General features: G+C 40.8%; 1 protein-coding gene across 1 annotated transcript in view; it reads right to left on the minus strand.

Moving 5' to 3' along the window:
• The window catches only part of LOC137156871 (chloride channel protein C-like), a 94,809-nt gene that overhangs the window by 27,936 nt on the left and 46,820 nt on the right, over nt 1-20,053 (minus strand). The window contains exon 12 of the mRNA XM_067553877.1: nt 11,093-11,259. Within this exon, the coding sequence (XP_067409978.1) occupies nt 11,093-11,259 (167 nt within the window). The remainder of the gene's footprint in view (nt 1-11,092; nt 11,260-20,053) is intronic.

The raw sequence follows: 20,053 nt of genomic DNA on the forward strand, positions 1-20,053 counted from the left end.
ATGGATAGACTATGATACCTATTGAGACCAGTAGCAGTTTACACCCAGTTTGCAGCTGTACAAATGATGGCACAAGGAACAGGCCAGCAGAAAATCAGGCCCATTGTCTGTTAAATTCAAAATTAATTAGATTATATATGATTCAACCCACCCAGGTAGGTAAAATACTGTCTGAGCCATTTGTTAGCAGGGTCATGTTCTGGAGGTGTCCTAGTGGCTGCTTAACCTCCTCATGCCTCAACACACTCAAAACTGAGTTGCTATGGTCTGGGAACAATAAAAAATACGGTTCTTGACACCATTTCCACTGGCATGGTGCAAATATGAGAATAACCTCAGAAATTGTGAGTCCCTTTACCCTTTCTACTCTGCCAGTAATACCAGCCACAGCCCTCCCATATATCTGCTTCTCCTAGAATCTTTGTGTTCTCTTCTACGCTGCCATTTACATATGGAAAGCCCTCTTTGAACTAGTTCACAAAGCCACTCTCCTCTCTTGCTTCAGTTCCTTTTACAAGACCATCTCCTACTGCCTCTGGGAAACTAACCAAAGACACACTTAAAGATCACTGATACAATCATTTTATTTTCCATGTATGTTTTCAGTATAATGTATCCTTTCCCTTCACCCTCAGTTCTGCTGCTTCTTGTCTTAGATTGGAAACTCTTCCGTGAAGGAACTGGGCCTTGTATGCATGTAGAGTGCCTAGAATATTGTGAGCACTAACAAAAAACAAATAGTAATGAAACAAATGGCTCCTAAATATTGAAATATAACCACATACATGATTCTCTGTGCCTCTCTAATCGAATCATAATAATGCATGACAACATGAGATGAACTCAAGCCATCCCATTCTGACCTGAACCTACACTTGGGTAGGCAGTTTGGATTCCGCAGTCTAGGGAAACTGAATTCCAGGGCTGCAGCTCATGGCTCTTATTGGCATAATTCAAAACAGGAAAAACTACTTGATACAAACCTGTTACAAAAATGGATTTGAAATCCATTCATTCTAATTGGACTGCACCAGTGAAGTATTTAGCCCTATTGTAGTTTATTATTCAGTGAACACTTATAGCACACTTACAGTATGAAAAGTAGAAGGAGCCATTCTACACCCTGTGGAGCTTACAGTCCAAGGACCTGTTCCTGAGAAGCTCTGAACACCCATAACACAACCCAGACACTGACTTCACACTTAGCACTTCCAAACATCAGGCTCTACACAGGGAAGCAAAACAATACACACCACTGTGTGCTGAACTGAAGGCGATGGGTGGGTAGGGTGGATGCATGGAAATATATAATGCATGTAAATAATGCATAAGTGAACAAAGAATGAGAGAGATAACTATGTTTGTATATATGTAGCAACTAACTTAGATGGGTTAACACTGGCAGACTCAGGGTATGTCTACACTGCAATAAAAGACCTATGGCACAGGCCTGGCTGACTTGGGTCAGATGACTCAGGCTCTCAAGTCTCAGGCTGTAGGGCCATAAAATTGCAGAGTAGACATTCAGGCTCAGGCTGGAACCCAGCTCCTGAGGTCCAGCCCAAGCCCAAACGTCTACACTGCTGTTTTTAGCCCAGCAGTGCAAGCCCCATGAGCCTCAGTCAACTGACACAAACGCTGAGATTTGGTGCTGCGGGATTTTTATTGCAGTGTGTACATACCCTGCTTTATTTCAGAGTTGTATGGTAATACTTCAGCTACCCCTGCATTCTCCAGACCATTACAAGAGTCTGCAAAAATGTTCACTTAAAAAGCGAGGCCTGTCCAAAATCCAGCTGTTCTGGCAGTATAACCAATCAGCTTCAGAGAAAGTTATTTCCCAAAATGCAAGTTATTTAAATTCAAACAAATGTTCCAGACAAACTTTCAGAGGCATAAAGAGAAAAACCTGTAATATTGTATGCTCAAATAAATACCTCATAATCAAATAAATGAGGAAATAAACATTTTCTGGGTAGAACATTTCAGAGCACCTTCCATGGGAAATTTGCAAAATACTAAACTGGCTTTTGTAGTTCAGATGCAATAATCTGATGAGTTTCTTGCAGTCCTGTGCCAGTAAAACGATTCCAAAACTGGAGAGAAGAGAGGAGGGCTCCTGTAGGACCATTTTTATGAAAACCTCATGCAAGGTCTCCACCATCATATACTGTACCAGCCACCTTAACATTTCCATTCTGGCTGATGCACAAAATCACTGACTAAAATTAGGAACACTGACAAAAAGACTATTTGGATAGGGCAGAATGATGACAACATGTGTTTTAATGTTCAGGTAGAATTTATTAGATGACTTTTCAGACAAACTGAAGTTTGGAGATCTGGGACTTAGGGAGACCATAAAAGTGGAGATTGTAATCACCAAGATGAGGGAATATAAAGTCATGGACTTGAGGGCCCTTTATGTCAGAAAAGGCTGGTCTTGTGGCTAAAGCATAGCAGTGGGAGTTAGAAGATAGGGGGTGAAATCCTGGCCCCAGTAAATCCAGTGGGAGTTTTGCCATTGATTTCAATGGGGCTAGGATTTCACCCATGGACTTTTTTCCCATCTATGCTACAAACATCCTGTGTGACCATAGAAAAGTTGCTTCACCCTTCAAGCCTCAGTGTTCCAGAGTGTAAAATGAGGATGATACCAAATCCTCCTTCACAAAGATGCATCTGAGGGTGCTGAGAGAGCTGGCTGATGTGATTGCAGAGCAGTTAACTTTGAAAACTTGTGACAATCGGGGGAAGTCCCAGGCGATTTGAAAAAGGCAAACATAGTGCCTATCTTTTTTTTTTTTAAAAAAAGGATGTGGGGAGAAGGAGGATCCAGGGAACTACAGACCAGTCAGCCTCTCCTCAGTCCCCTGAAAAATCATGGAGCAGGTCCTCAAGGAATCCATTTTGAAGCACTTGGAGGAGAGGAAGATGATCAGGATCAGCATGGATTCACCAAGGGCAAGTCATGCCCGACCAACCTGATTGCTTTCTATGATGAGTAATTGGCTCTGTGGATGTGAGGAAAGTGGTGAATGTGATATACCTTGACTTTAGCAAAACTTTTGATACAGTCTCCCACAGTATTCTTGCTGCAAGTTAAAGAAGTATGGATTGAATGAATGGACTATAAAATAGATGACAGAAAAGGAGCAATGGTCTCAAGTTTCAGTGGGAAAGGTCTGGGTTGGATATTAGAAAAAACTTTTTCACTAGGAGGGTGGTGAAGCACTGGAAGGGGTTACCTAAGGAGGTGGTGGAATCTCCATCCTTAAAGATTTGTAAGGCCTGCCTTGACAAAGCTCTGGCTGGGATGATTTAGTTGGGGTTGGTCCTGCTTTTAGCAGGGGGTTGGGCTAGATGACCTCCTGAGGTCCCTTCCAACCCTAATCTTCTATGATTCTATGAAAGTTGTTGCCAGGTTTCATTTACTATTATTTGTACAAGCCCAGAGATTTTCAAAAGAAAGGCACTATATAAATTGTCAAACATCATTGTTATTAGAGATATCCCCTTATCCAAAAACCTAGATCTATACCCTAGATTCTGATATTTGAATATCAGCAGCAACAAACATTATAATAATTTCAGCTTGAGATTAATTTGGAAAGGTTTCCAAGTAGGATAATGAAGATATCACTGTACCTTGATAGCATTAAAACATTTATAATGAATATATTTATTCTGATACCTAATAACATAGATGTACATTTTCCCTCATGTACAAGGGCATGATCCAAAACTCCCTGAAGTCAATACAAAGACTCCCAAATGATTTCAGTGGGCTTTGGTTCAGACTATTTATTCTGCTGCACAACTGTTTGAATTCAAATAACTTATAATGACCTCATAAGGAAAATGGGCTTGTCTGACTGGCTTCTGTGCAGGCATAGTTGGCATTCTGGTGGGTTTGATTGTTATTAAGTGGAAATTGTTGGTAACTTGTCGTACCTGTCAAGTGGTGGCCAAACACTAGAACAGGCTTAACCAATTAGTGGAATATCCCATCCAGTGGCTGGACTCGCTGTATGTTCCACCTGCATATTACCACATCTGAAACTGAACTGGGACCCTTCTGATCCACAGGCAGCAAGTTGCACCAGGTGAACCAAAAAGAAGTCTCTCTCTAGCTGAGTCAGGAGAAACCGTACCAAGCTTCCCCCAGCTGGAAGTGACTCAATGCATGTTTTACATAATAGCCAACAGGAGGCTGGAATGGCTCATGCACTACCACTAAATAAAAGTTATTCATTCCATGTGCTGCTGTAGTGCATTTCTTTTTGTGGAAAGTGTGTACAAGTCACTCCTTTTAGTTTTGAGGGACTCTCAGAAATGGAAACATATCAAGAATCAGTGTGACTTTGACATTCTCTCTCAACATAAAATGAGTTATTCTGGTAACTAAGACGTTTTTGAAAAGAGTTCTGCAGGACCTAAAAAGCTTCTTTGATGAGTTGTTTAATGCTGCTACCTAGTAAGGTAGAGGGGCTGACTCTTTTCTCACTAACATCAGTTTTATATTGGTGTAGAACCACTGGTTTAAGTAATGTTACTTCTAATCTATACCAGTGTAAATGTCTGATTCTACTGGCTCTCAAGTCAATGTTGAAACACCCATTGACTTCAGTAGTGCAAGATCAGATCTTAAATGAAATACAATAAGTCTACAAGGTCAAATGCACAATAGGATACACATTGTGAGCCAAATTCTGTGCTCACACCAGTATAAATCCAGCGTGACTCTACTGAATTAAAACTGATTTAAACCAAGAGTAACTCTACTGACTTCATTATACTGCCCTTCTGGTTTGTAAATTGCTTGTCTTAAGACCTCCGCTCCAGATGGGATCAAGTTCCCATGTATTTCACCAAGACAAAATTTGATGATTTATGCAATAAAGACTAACCCAAAGGCTTACATACACAGAGCCAAAATCTAGTCTCAATTAAAGTTTTTCAATATTTACAGCAGTATAACTGAGACCAGAATTTGACTCTGTGTATCTGGATTAGTCTTTATTGTGTAAATTATCACTCAGAAAAATTCTGTCTTGATTAAAGACCAGCTGACCTGATCCTGTCCAGACAGGAGGACCTAAAATATGCATGTTATAAACCAGAATGTCCCCATAATCAGACAAATTACACAGCCAATGATCCATGGTAAGATCCAAAGGACAAGGTACGAAGCAAAAATGTCAAGAAGAAATAGTGCAGGTAGGTTCAAAGATGTAAACTCTGATAAGGAGAAACTGATATCAGAAACATCAAAGATTTATGGTAAAGAAAGAAATGCTCCTGGTATGTGGTCTCATGTGATATCTTATCTCAACCATACCTTGCTCACCAAAACCAGGTCTCACCCTACAGCATCTAGGTTCACGAAGGGGTATCTTTTTTCACCTCAGAGCCCACCATTTTAGGCCCCATTTATACTATCATTACAACCAATCAAGGGACTCATTTTCAAGATAGTTGTCATCTGACCCTTTAATAATGTATGGCACAAACAGGTGCTTAGCTGGTTTAAGTTTTGGGCATGTTAGGACACGAGCATACTAACTGGTTGTGGAACCCCTCAGCATCCAGCATCCAACTTTGTAGAGGCACAAGTGGCACAGCCTGCAAACTAAGACTGACTGGCAACAACTCTGTGATGGCCTCATATGTCTAGACTTTACATTCAGTGCACTGACTGGTTCCATGTGTGTCCACTCTGTGTCAACAGGAGCAGGTAAGACAGAGAACACCATTCATGATGAAGATTGAAGTACAAATCACTAAGTCCCTATATTTTGTATAGGCGTGTCCGGTGCTTAAGCCAGCTTTGACAACATGGTTAAAGTTCCATCCACATGACAAATTGAAACCATCTTGTAAATGGATCAGAGGACAACTTGATTTATTAATTATATTATATTAATATATTAAGAAATCCATTAAATTTATCTAGGAGAAAACGTCATATTTTACAGTGACTTTAAACTATCAAAGACAGATTCCCCACTTTGCAATGATATATAACATTGTGACCACCATCATAACAAACAGTGTGTATGTGTGTGCGCACACAATTTATTTATTTATGCCATAAGAGAAAAAGTCTGTCTTTCTAAACATCAGTCTTGCTAGAGATCTAGAACAATCAACATAAGAATATAATATATATTATTGCAAAGTGGAGAAAGAATGAGAGCAAGGATAGACAGACAGATCAGATCAGATCCCATAAAAAGAAAAATGCTAAATAGCCCTGCCTAGGGTTACCTGCCAGTTAGAAAAAACTCATAAAAAATTTGGACATTCAGGTGAACACACAGTAGTAAGACTATATCTGGCAATAATTTCAGCATCTCATTCATGTTCACATAAAACAACATTTCTGATTCAGACTTACAAACCTACAAAGTCATGATCTTTCATAAATAGTTCTTGAGAGTTCAGAACCATACATAACCTGGAGGTTTGTTCACAGGTAAGTGGGCTGATCAAAACCCCTTTCTCAACTAACAGAACATATAAATGGAGGCTGGTTGTATGTTAGTAAGTATCTTTGCTATTAGGCTGTAGATACTGTATATGGCTACATACAGTCGTTTCCCAAGTAACTGAAGAGCTGAAAGGGAGAGAGACGGGTCAAAGATGGCTTTATGCCACTTTTACAGTCCCCTAACACTGTAATAACTTAGAACACACTCACCCATCTCATCTCCTACACCACTTGTATGCCATTCAGGGTTTTCCCCACACCAGGGAACCCTCCCTCAGCAGTTCCACTAGGAAAGCTCTCCTTTTATGCTGCCAATGCAGGGACCAGGATCTGCCCTGAATTCTCTATAACAGATGGGACATGTGCCCTCTAATGTACAAATATTCCTCCCTCCCTCTCTCTTTTGTTTTGCTATAATGCCCATCAGGATGTAAAAACTGATTATGCATGAAATGAATTGGCTTTGAACAAAGGTTTAACGGGATGTGCTGCGTGTGTCTTGGAAAGCTGCCTTTGAATTAACACTTGCATCAGCAAAATAAGTAAGGAATCTTTTAGTTTGGTTGTTACCAAAACCCCAAGGCTGATCACCCCCCAAAGCCTAAGGATTTTCAAAATCCAAAACCACATCTGAGATTCACTAATTGCCCCTATCTTTATAATGAGCCAAACCAAGACCTTGGATCCGAAACAATCCTCAAACTTTGGTTAGTTTGATATCTGAATCTGAAGTCTGCAGCATGAGCTCAGGGAAAAGTAGACAGGGAAGGAAAATCTCATCCTTATTCCTTGGATCTTTAACATAAGACCACTTCTGATATACTTTTAAAAAAAGAAACATATAAATGAGCCCACTATAATATATTCTGCAGCCAGAATTCTTGGCTCCCAAAAACATCTTTATTTGGTATGTAATACAGAAACACCCAGGAGACTATATAAGAACTTTGACAAGGCTAATATTAAGCTAGAACAAAACAGAACTACTGGCACCAGATCCACTCAACTCTTAAGTAAACTTGTCCCATTAAAAAGTAGCCGCTAAGATACTTTCTCTCTGAAGTGTATAGTAGCTTATAAAAAGCAGGAAGAGTTGCCAAGTCATAGATGTGTGCAAGTACTCTTTACCCTCATTAAAGAGCATTCCCTGGCAGCTAGCAGCTTTGAGTGTTCCAGGGAACTAGATTTTATAAAGAGGGTGTTTATAGTGGTGTGCAGAGTAGCAGGAAGTGATGGTGCTCTGGAGCAGCCATGTATTAGATACAGCTGTATTGGGAGCCTCATCATCCAGGGCGCAGAATGTAACAGACTGTAAGATCAATGAGGTTCAGAAATGTAAGTACTTGCAGAAAAAAGTGAAAACAACTTGAGTTCTGTAGCACTTTAAAGACTAACAATTTTAATTTCAGTAGGCATAAGCTTTCGTGAGCCTTAGCTCACTTCCTCAGATGCAGTTGGTAGAAATGATAGAGCAAAATAGGAAACATAGAAAATATATAGAAGGCAACATTTACATATCCAAGTGAGCCTCTCTTCCCCATAGCAAGAAAGGCAACAAAAGAATTGGGCCTAATTGTTCACCTGTTTGTCAATGGATAGTTTGTTTGCCTCAGTTTAATATTTGACACATCTTCTAGCTGGGAACTGATTATATCCGGCCTTGGGAGGAAGCTGGGATTGGACAACAAGGGATGGATCACTCGATAAATTCCCCTGTTCTGTTCACTCCCTCTGAAGCATCTGGCACCAACCACTCTCAGAAGACAGGATCCTGGGCTAGATGGACCATTGGTCTGACTGAGTATGACCATTCTTATGTTCTTAAAGGACTAGATGATCTAATACAATAGGTCTTGTCCATCTCTAAGATCTATGATGTACTGGGAAAGGGAAGACCCAAGCTGGGCCTCCTTAGCTCTGGGTTCTGAAAGCCTAAAATTTAGGACCTCTCTCTTTCCCTCCTTTCCACTCCATTATCAATTAATTATTTATTATATCATAACATAACAATGGCCATAATGGGTCAGACCAATGGTAGCCCAGTATCCTGTTTTCTGACAGTGGCCAATGCCAGGTGCTTCAAAGGGAACAAACAGAACAGGGAATCATCGAGTGATCCATCCCCTGTTGTCCACTCCCAGCTTCTGGCAAACAGCAGTTAGGGACACTCAGAGCATGGTGTTGATTCCCTGACCATCCTGACTAATAGACATTGATGGACCTATTCTCCATGAACTTATCTAATTCTTTTTTGAACCCTGTTATATTTTGACCTTCACAACGTCCCCTGGCAATGAGTTCCACAGGTTGACTGTGCGTTGTATGAAGAAGTACTTCCTTTTGTTTGTTTTAAACCTACCACCTATTAGTTTCTTTGGGTCCCTTGATCCCTAATTCTGGTGTTATGTGAAGGAGTAAATAATATTTCCTAATTCACTTTCTTCACACCCATCAAGATTTTATAGACCTCGATCATATCTCCTCTTAGTCGTCTCTTTTCCAAGCTGAAAAGTCCCAGTCTTTTTAATCTCTCTTCATATAAAAGCTGTTCCATACTCCTAATCATTTTTGTTGTCTTTCTCTATATCTTTTCCATTTCTAATACATCTTTTTTGAGATGGGGTGACCAGATCTGCATGCGGATAGTCCCAGTTCTTTCCAGTTTTATCTGAAGGAGCCCAGTGGAATTTATTATGGCTTTTGAGAAAGCAATTCCAGATATGTCTTCATTTTGTATGTGTGTGTACATGTGTAGATAACGCAGCTATGCAATTTATCAGTTGTTTTCAAGGATAAGTTCATCACTAGTTTCTGTATTACTGACCTTGCTATCTTTTCTGTCTTATTTAAAAGAACATTAATCTGCAGAGCAACTGAGCCATTTCAAAAAGCTCTTTGGGGAAAAAAATGGTCCTGGGAGGGGACCTGAAGGGAGAGAACAGAGTGGGAGTGAAATGATTGAAATGATATATTTTTCTGTGTCTGTGCCTTCAAATATATGGGACCTCATTCTGAACCAAGGAAATTAGCTGTAATTCTTTCCATGGCCATGTCATCTGACTGGAATACCAAGGGAGACTTTATCTCCTTCCTGCTCTAGTTTATCTGCCATATTACATACATAGGACATCCATAATTTTGCGGATTGTTTTTATTTCCACCTACCACATTGCTAGCGCTCTCTTGCATCAAATGCAGTTAGCATCCCCTGTGCCTGATAGAAACTTTTTCCCAAATGTAGTGATAGCCAAAAGCGACATAGCGTGGACAGCAAGAATCACTGATACTTCTGATTATTACTGAAGGTTCCTCTGAGGATACAAGATTGTCCAGTGTACCATAATACTGGAGGAAATAGATAATATAGCAGTAGCCATCTATGAATAGCTATTGAACCTGACTAAATATTATTCAAATGAGTCTGTTAAACAGAAAGAACTTTTGGGTATGTCTACACTTTGAGCTGGAAGTGTAATTTCCAGATCCAGTAGACAATACCTGCATTAACTTAGATCAAGCTCGTGCACTAAAAACAGACGTGTAGCCACCATGACTGGAGGTACTAGCTATCCCAGGTGCAATCCCATCTGAGATCCTAGACATGTACTTGGGGCGTTTAGCGCCTCCTCCCCTCCCCCTCCCGCCCCCACCCATTGCTAGCACTGCTGCGGATACACTTCTATTTTTAGTGCTCTAATTTGATCACAGCTAGCATAGGTATGTCTCCTCAAGCAGGGAATTACACCTCCAGCTCAGAATGTAGACATACTCTCACAGTCAGTCAGAACTCAGGTCAATAAATAAATAGTTTCACTTTTTCCCCTCATAGTTCCCTCGAGATTGTTCTACTGTACCCCGGCTTATCAAATATTATGTGGAGCAAGGATTAAGGCTGTTTAGTTTACAGAAAAGAAAAATAATGAATGGTAAAAGAAGGCAAATCAGATGCTCCACTTTACCTTCTCTCATAGTAAGAGCAAAGGGACATCTAATTAAACTGAAATGTATATGGATAATGAGGAAATACACAGTCACATGAGATAACATAAAAACATAAGGGCTATAAAACCTCAAGCTTTGCAACTCCAGCCAACCTGTAACTTCCTGATTTAGGAAGTAACTTCCCCCTACGTGTTGAATATTACATAATTGTCCACTACAGTGATGAGGTTTTTGGTACTGGCTGCTATCAGTGACAGACTAATGCACTGGCCCAAATACTAGTCTGATCTGGCATAGCAATTCCTATGCTCCAGGACAAGAATCACATTAGCCAATAAGCAAGCCAGAAAAATTACTATGATTCCCTCACAAGTCTCACAGAATCTCTGTTAGACCAATCACACTTTTCTTTTAAATACTGCCTACCTCACTAGCTTAGGTATTGCTAGAGCATGTATCACTGTCAGATATGAGTCCTGAACACAATCATTTAATTTGCATGGCATCGTCCATGGTATTTGCATGGCACAAGCTCTGCCTTTGGTCTCTTATTCAACACTTCAGAGCATCAGGTCTTATATAACAAAAATCACCCACATATCTGAGAGCAGAATTTGGCCCGTAATCTTTTAACACCAGAAAAATTAGTAAACTCACCGTTTTTTCCTGTGGCTAGCAAGAGGTTCAGAGTCTAAGTAGGGAATGGATTTCAATTTCAGTAAGGAGCTATACAGAGACATGTTAAACCAGTCACCGATCATCTTGGCTACCATGACAGCCAGCATCACAAGTAGCAAGGACTGTACATCATTTGTGATCTCTACCTGAAAAGGAGAACAAGGAACTTTCCGTTACTTAACTGACGTATTTGGAGACAACAGTCGTGGTGATGGCTGTGATACATATCCAGTGGGAATTGGAACAAGACCACCAACTCCTTGACGAAATATGGGGGTTAAAGTTAGAGGAAGCGGGGAGGCGGCACTGCTCTCTTTCTCTGCTGAAAGTAGAAGTTAAGTCCCCCAGTCCTCCTCTCTGAGGAATTAGAGCTTCTCCCCAGAGCAACCTCTCCTCCATGGCTGGTGCAGTGTCAGTTCCCCCTCCCGATACAAGCTGCACGTATATTTAGAATACATCCAACTCCTAGAATTCAGGTGGCTCATGACACTCGCTCTCTGTCTTTGGGCCAGAGTATGGAGAGATGGAGCCACCAGATTTTTAATGCCTTGCCACTGTGACAAATACTTTAAAAAAAAACAAATCAAATTATTAAGTTTCCTTTCTTGCTGCGTTCACGATAGATTAGGCAGATAGACAGTTTTCCCACAATCCTCCTCCCTGCCTCCTGATAGCGCAAGCTCCTTGTACAGGCTGATCATCATCCTAGAGGATGCTGGAGAAGGAAACAAGAAGCCCCAGCAGACTCCCAGTTCGAGACACACAAAACCTGAGGGGGAGGCAAACTAGCGTGTGACACTATCACTGCTACAGATATTGAATTGGATTCCCCATTATTAAGCTTGCTTGCCTGGACATTATTTCCTAGTATTGCACATGGCAAAAGCACCCCTTCCCTCACTCTCCACAACCCAGGGCTGACAACTGCAGTCCAGACTGTAGATGTGCCATGTATGTGTGTATGATGCGTTATCACAAAAATAGTCTAAAAATGTAATAAGAATAAACAAAGTAATCTCTCTCCCTTTCTTTCTAAACACAAACTACAGTTCACTATGACCAATACAATACTACACGCTTGGTTACAGGACCTCCATACAGTGCCATATAATTAAAGTAAAAAGTGATATGGATGAAACCAATATGATTTACGCCTGGCTGACTACTGAGCCGTTAACAAATATTTAAGCTGGCTAAGATAATTGTTCAGCATTATTCCATTGCAAATTTTCTTTTTAAAACATTTGCCTCTACCAGTAATTTTTATCCAAATTCTCCGTATTCTCCAACTGCCCATTATTTCCCCTACACTTTCACCCTAAAGATATGTTTTACATTTCCTTTCCTCTGGCAGTTATCCTGGGAACTGATATTCAAACTTCCTTCTCAGTGTCCTGAGAGAGACACATACACATAAAACTCTTACTCCACTCTTTAGATAAAGTGACTTATAGCATAATAATGTCTGTTAAACTGCAATATCAGCTAGAGTATAATAATAAAGACTTAAAAAATCTATGTACAAAGACTGTCAATAAGCCTGCCTGATAAACTTGGTAGCCTTAGCACATTTGCCCGATGATTACACTCTCACCCCTATCCTGCCCTTGTTTCTATGTTCCAAATCATAACATCAAGGGTGATTTAAAGACCACGAAAAGGGTTTTGTGTGGTATGTGTGACCTTGTATGACAGAGTCATGTGACTGTCCTCTCTGTTTGGATACAGTTAATATGACATCTAATAACTTTGCAGCATTCCTTGACTGTCTTTATAAATCTAGAATCCAACTGCTTTATTTTAAAAACACCAGCAAAATGTCATTTAAAAGAAAAACATCAACTGGGGATTTTTAAAATTGCTTCATCGTATGTGCTACAACTCACTCATTTGGAAGGAGACTCCATTGTGGATTCCTTTTAAGGCTATTTAAAAAGCATCCTGCTATTCTCCCTTATTGAAAAGTTTTTATACAACATAATAGGCATTAAACCAATAGGATCTATAGAAACTACTCTAAAAAGCAATACAAAATGATATTGTTCCTATAGAATTCTTTAGTCACTACATAGAATTAAATAGAGCACTATATTATAGCTTTCTCTACATTAAGTATATAATCTATAGAAAGATCATTATTTCTGCTAAATTCTAAAGGATTTCTCATTAAGGACAGATGAAGAATTTTGTTAAGTGTTTCAGTGACGCATTTATAATCTTTACAAAATTTTAACCTGCAATGGTCATGGACAATCTTGTCTGTCCTACCTGTTACCATGTTTGCAGTTCTTGCCATCATCTGAACTCACATTTATTTATCCTCCCTACAGTGTTTGCTGAATCCTCATATATCAACATCAACATGAGATTCCATCATTTCTAATCTTCTTCAGAATATGTTGAGATCACATTAATTAAATTGCCTAGATCTTAACTAAGGTTTCTATGTTCACTAGTTTTTTAATCCTTTCATCAGATCTATATCAATCCCTGTGCTTCCTTCCTCCTTTCTTTCAGTTGCAGACTGCAGACTATTCTACATACAGCAAATTAGATATGTACTGAAATAGGCAAACGTAATATGCAATAACGGGGCCATAGCTGCAAAATATAGAGGCAGATCTGAAATCTCCCAAAGTTCCAGGGTCTTGGGATTCAGGTCCTTCTCTATAATGGGGCATTTAATATTTGCAATGCACCATCCATAGTAAGGAATGATACACACAATGGCTAACATCAGCTACAGGAGTCAGTGAATTCTAACTACTGTTATGCAACAAAGATATTAATTTTGATAAGACAGGCCTATATCAGATGGCTGGGGCCAATTAATAAAGACAGGTCAGTAACCAGCACTCTTGCATGTCACACCTTTATTACATGGGGTCAGAAGTAAACTAAATCTCTGGCAAAAATAAAGCAAATAAAGTTCCTCTGAATCTTCAGGAACTGAAGGAGATGATTATAGTGCTTTGAAATTTTCCTGGAAGCAAGTGATACTGAAGCTAAAATGAAGAGAGAGAAAAACATCAGAGACCTTCAACAATACATTCAAAGTGGAAATATTAAGGTGAGAGAAAACTGCTAAACAAAATAATTTTAAAATTTCAAGAAAACTTTGATCTGTGCAAGAATGTCCCTTGATATAGGCACTTTTTCTTTTTTAACAACCAGATGCCAGATAAAATTATCGGTCCTTACCTTAAAAACCTGTGTACTAAAACTACTCATATGAATTTGCATAGTTGACATATAGACAATACAAGTACAAATTGTTTTGGTTATTGGTGTAACTAATAACCAGCTTAAAGTACGGTTATCATGAAAAATAGTCTTGACTTTGCAGGATTCGTGAGGACTGAGCTTCCCGTATGATATTGTTAGCAAGCAGTGAAAGACTTGAAGTGCATCTCATTAAGAATGCATACAAAGGCATACAAAATACAAGGATAAAACATACAGAGTTCCAATTTGATTGCAATTCACGGGGAGGGAATCACAACACACAAGGAGTACAGTGTTACGAATACAATGAAAGCAACAATTCTTTAAAAATGTTACTCTTAGCACCACTGCAAAGAAATGCAACAGCAAAAACCATTAAAAAACATACAAGCTGACAGACAAAGTTCTGGGGATGATGCAGAAACAAAATGCTTTTTTGGGGTCTCTCAGTAAGATTTAAAATGCAAAGAATTTGATTTGTAAAAGCTCTGGTGGATTCAAGTGATCCAATATTTAACATACAGCACCCCTAACAATGCTTTATTAGCATCCTCAGCTCAGAGAAGCATCCTCTGCTCCATGCTCCTGAGAGCTCAAAGTATAGAGCAGAGGTGGCCGGCCAAACTGTGGCTTGGGAGCCACATGCGGCTCTTTTACAATTAAAGTGCGGCTGGCAGAGCCCTCTACGCCCCCGCCCCATATTCCGCCTACCAGACTGGGGTGGGGAGTTCGGGGCTTCTGCCTTGCAGTGGCGTGATAGAGCTAGAGGCTTCTGCCCAACAGAAAGGCACCTGCCGGGACTCAGGGCTTCTGCCCCATGGAGCATGCCTGCTGGGGCTTCAGCCCTGCAGGGAGAGGGGTCTTGGGGCTTTTGCCCTGTGGGAGGCACCTGCTGGGCTTGGGGCTTCAGCAGGCATGCCCCATGAGACGGAAGCCCCGAGTCCCGCTACCCCACCACAAGGCTGAAGCCCCGAGGCCCAGCAGGCACGCCCTGGCTCTCAAACATCTGAAGATTGTTGTGTGCGGCTCAGAGGATCAGTAAGTTTGGCCTTTAGAGCTTTAAAAGGTGCACAACAGCAGCAACCTAGTCCAGCCCTGGCCTTGGCCTCGCACCAAAAGGAGCTTTGGCCCAGGCTGGAGGATCATTAGATCTGTCCAGACCCAGAGAGAAGAATCTTCAGGCCAGTCACGGTACAGGAAGAGACACGGAGCATGGAGGGGAACATAATAGGTGTGGAGGGAGACAGAGAAAGGCAAGTGAGAGATGGAACAAGATATAGACATGGAAGCAAAGGAAAGATAAAAGCTAATGAAAACACTCACATGTTCATTCTAACCAGCATTTTAGGGGCAGCTCTCTAAGATGTAGATTAGTTTTATATACATATATATATTCAAAGTGGGAGCACATATTTTTATATATAGCCAACCTTCTTTTTCTTTTGATCTCCTGAGCACAGCAGTCCATGCCAAAAAATGCTTTGCCCAAAGCCAGTAGCACTAATAGAGTGTGGAAGTACTCTAGGTTGGCCCTTCATAGATCAGCGAGCAAGTAAGGTTCACTTTGCTTTTTCTATGTAATTAGTTTACAAGCAAAATGTTTCAAACATTAATATCTCTTTTTGTTACCCAGATCACTTTTCAGCAAGCTTCATGGCCCTGAGTTTCCCAGGCCTCCACGTCATTATAATCCATTAGCAACATTCATGTGAGTTCTGTTCTATTGCATACCACATATTTATATTTTATTAACAGCATCACCAGGCATGACACATCAAAGAGAGGAGGGCAGATGCTCAGGAAATTCAAAAAGATGCAGTTTACTTAAAACAGGCTGTTAAAAACCTCCTCCAGTTTTCAATCAAACTATGATTAACATATTTCTAGGTTTTATTTTAGATTTGTGAACACAGTCACAACAGAATTTCATTAGACTCCAGGCTGCTGATACAGGAAACACTTCCCCAAATATTTTTTATTTCCCATTCATGAAAAAGTAATACCCAGTTACAAGGAATGAATCACCTTCCTCTAGTGAATAGTCATTTGGCAAGAGAGCTCTCGTTACAAATGCATAAAGGGTGTAGTTCACAATTACGTTCATGAACAGGAAAGATGCATGTGATTGCAACACATATGACTGTTCTTTCAAACATATACGCTGCCTTCCTCATGGAACAGAAACTACTCCCTCCCCATAACTCCCCCAGATATACAGAATGTTGTCCATGGCAGACAGGAATCCTCTGTAAAAATACATCATTATTCTTTACATGTATGATATCCACCTGCTGGAAGGTTTAGAATTTGGGAAGATGCTGAACAAGCAGCCACTCACAAGCATAAGACAATTTAGTACCTGAGGGGAAAATTAAGCAATGGGCATTCTAGTCCTGATATATCTTTAAATGCCATGGTTTCCATGTAAAGATTGGCACTGGGCATGCAATACTGGCACTTGGCATGGCCTTCGCACTACAAAGTTTTATAGAACAGGAGATGTAAACACACTTCCCAAGGAAAGCATCTCTTTTCTGACAAGTGGAAGGAAAGCTGTTCCACTTTAAGCTTATGCTGGCATGAGCTGAATGCAGCCAAAAAACACTTATGGGCTTCAGCAGATGTTTCAGTTATCTGTAGTCAACAGAAACCTTTTGATCATTTCTCTTATTTCCCAGGAGGAAATGCCAACAAGACTGTGATATGATCACTTAACATAGGAAAATATATATACACACACACACACACACACACACACATACCCTATCCAGAAGCTGCAGTGGGGCAACTGACAGTGCAGCTTCCTTTAGGGCAGGGGTTTTACAACAATACAGGTTGTATCTATGCCACCCCAGTCTAAAGGCATTTGCAGTGTCGGTACCAGCCCATGGTGTACAGAAATTTGCATCAAAAGTTTCTAGTAATTAAGCTTGTTGATCTATATATAGGATATGATCAGGTGGGCCTTCATCTTCTTTCCCCCATAATAATATACTGACAAAGCTTCTGACTATTGGTTGGATTATCAAACTCACCCTGTTTTAATTTGAGATCAGGCCCTGTGGAAGGCCTTCTCAGCATAGGAACATCCTCTGTATAACCAAGTAAGTCTGTCTAAGCAAGTCCTCTGTCTAAGCAAGTCTGCTAGACTCTCTGCATACTCATTTTCAAGACTTGGGGGGAAAAAAACACTTGTTCAGGACAGTTCATCTGTAAAGAAAATTACCCTGTCTAGGACCATGTCCATTAACAGGAATCTCTTTTCTGTTACCATTCATCTGCAAAATGAGTCTCTCTCTCCTACCCAGACCTGTATGTTTGTTACTTTATCCTTAAACACTGGTTAAAAAAAATGTTCATTCTCTAAGTCAGTGGTTCCCAACCCATGGCCCTTTCAAACTGGCCCACCACTCCCCGCCTGCTTGCCTAAGGACACAGGCAGAGTGCGTTGCCGTGGAGCTACAAAATCGATGCAGGCACCTTGCTGTAGCCAAGGGGATGGGAGATCGGCGCTCCCCTCCCCCTGGCTGTAGCAGGGAGCATGGCAAAGTGCTCTGCCTGGGTCCATAGGCTCTGGGAACCCTGCTGGAGCCAGAGGGATGGGAGATCAGCACGCCTCTCCCACGGCTCCACCAGAGATCAAAGCGCTCTGCCTGAGTCCCTAGGTGCTGGGGTCCTTGCTGAAGCCAGAGGGAGGGAAGCACTGATCTCCTGTCCCCTTGGCTGCAGAAGGGAGCCACTGCCTAGAGACCCAGGTGGAGTGCACGGGGCTACAGAACACGTGAGGTTTCCATGCTGCAGCCAGGGGGATGGGAGATCAGCAAGGAGGCAGCCTCTGCACTGAACTCCTTCCGTCTGGCTGCAGTGGGGCGAGGCAGGGTGGATCAGCCAGGACCCACCATGCTTAAGGAGGGGCAGGACTCTAAAAATCTGTGCCTTCCAGTTTGGTCTTCACTTAGCAGGCCACCCACCATGACTTAGCTGCCAGGCTATGTGCTTCAGTGTGTAGTGACAGTCACTCATCTACACTAGTGCTTTGTCTGTGAGTGTGAGACATACCGTGAGTAATCTGTAGGTTTTACTTTGTAACTATTTTTAACAGTTTAATTTTTTTTTATTTGCTTTGCACTAAATGTTTACTTTAAATACGTAGTGATTTGTAGTCCTCAATGATGTATATGTCAATACATTTTTTATGAGTTGATAGACTGGTGGCCCTTCAGAGTTGTAAAAATTATATTTGTGACCCTCGAGCCTAAAAGGTTGGGAACCACTGCTTTAAGTGGTTCAGGAAGCATAAGCTGATTTTCTAACAGATGAAACTCTGGTTCATTAAGAATTGTAAAGTCAGCCACTTCACTAATAAAGCATCTCTGCTGGAAGTAGCTGTAGAAATGGGATGCTGGGATACAGTATGCAAGAGTAATAAATCCCTTCAAAAGACTTGTCACATCAGTCCTGAAAAATTACGATTTCCAGCTCTTCGCATTGCTGAAAAAGATTACTTCTTAAAGCACTCACATATGGAAATTGTGCATCAGATTCCACAAAGGCAACACACCCTGAGTAGATTTACAGTTTGTAAGGACTTTATGCCAAATTACAAATGCCATGAGAATTGCACAATTAGCAAGATTCTTCTATTCAGAGCTCACTGGGCCTCAGCAATTCCTGGACTGTGGAGAAGAATGAGAAGTCTCTAGCATCCTAGAGACAAGTAATCTCCAGGAACCACAAATGTGTAGTCCAAATAGCTAAACACAGGGTCTGACATAGGTCATTTCTCTAAAAGAAGAGTGGCTCCAGCCTCACCATAGCAATCTTACTCCAAATGAACCAACTGACAAAGGTGTCATTTGTATCATCTGAAATATTGTTTTTCCCAGGCCCCTAAACTTCGACTAGCTGCTCAGGTAGAAAAGGGACAACACTCCAGTTCTGATTTCATACTGGTTTTACCTTATTGGCTTCAGTGGAATTACTTCTGCTTTACATCAAGGTGAGACTAAGCCCCATGTCTCTGAGATTTAATACTTTCAAAGGTTTTCTGATATATATAAATTAGTACAGGAATTGTTTGAGCCTTAGATTTCTTCAAGAACTGCATTAGGAACCTGTCAGGAGCTGGACCCTTTTTCCCTTCCCATGAAAATGTAGTTTTTCTAATTTCACTTTCCAGCCAGGCTATCCCTAAAATCACAGGCAGCTCTCTTGTTATTTGGAGTAAGGCTATGTCTACACTGATGGTGGCAACTCTGCTGCCGTCAGATCGACTTATCTGGATCAACTGAGCAGTCAGTGAAGACCCGCTCAGTCAATCCAGAAGTAAACGCCATTAATCCACCCCCACAAGTGGTGTAGCACTGCGTCGATGCAGTGCAGCGAAGACGGCGTGCAGAAGAGAATCACAGCAGTTGACGGGAGTTATGCAAGTTTTCTGCGTAGTTTGCATAACTCCCGTCGACTGCCGCCGAATCGCCGGGGTAAGTGTAGACCAAGCCTAAGTTAAATTAGGAGAGGTAGAACGTAATATACTTGAGGTTTTGTGATTATCCTGATATATAAAGATCAGAAATTGCATTTCTGAAGCAGGGATAATTTGAATAAAAATGGAGTTAATTCAATTTAAAGATTTTAAGATTCTAAAGCCAGAAGGGACCATTGTGATCATCTCGTTTGACTTCCTGCATAATACCAGCTTTAGAACTTCCCCAA

The sequence above is a fragment of the Emydura macquarii genome, unplaced genomic scaffold (assembly GCF_026122565.2).
Source record: "Emydura macquarii macquarii isolate MOO-44397 ecotype Brisbane River unplaced genomic scaffold, CSIRO-AGI_Emac_v2 contig_1477, whole genome shotgun sequence".
Classification (NCBI taxonomy): domain Eukaryota; kingdom Metazoa; phylum Chordata; order Testudines; family Chelidae; genus Emydura; species Emydura macquarii.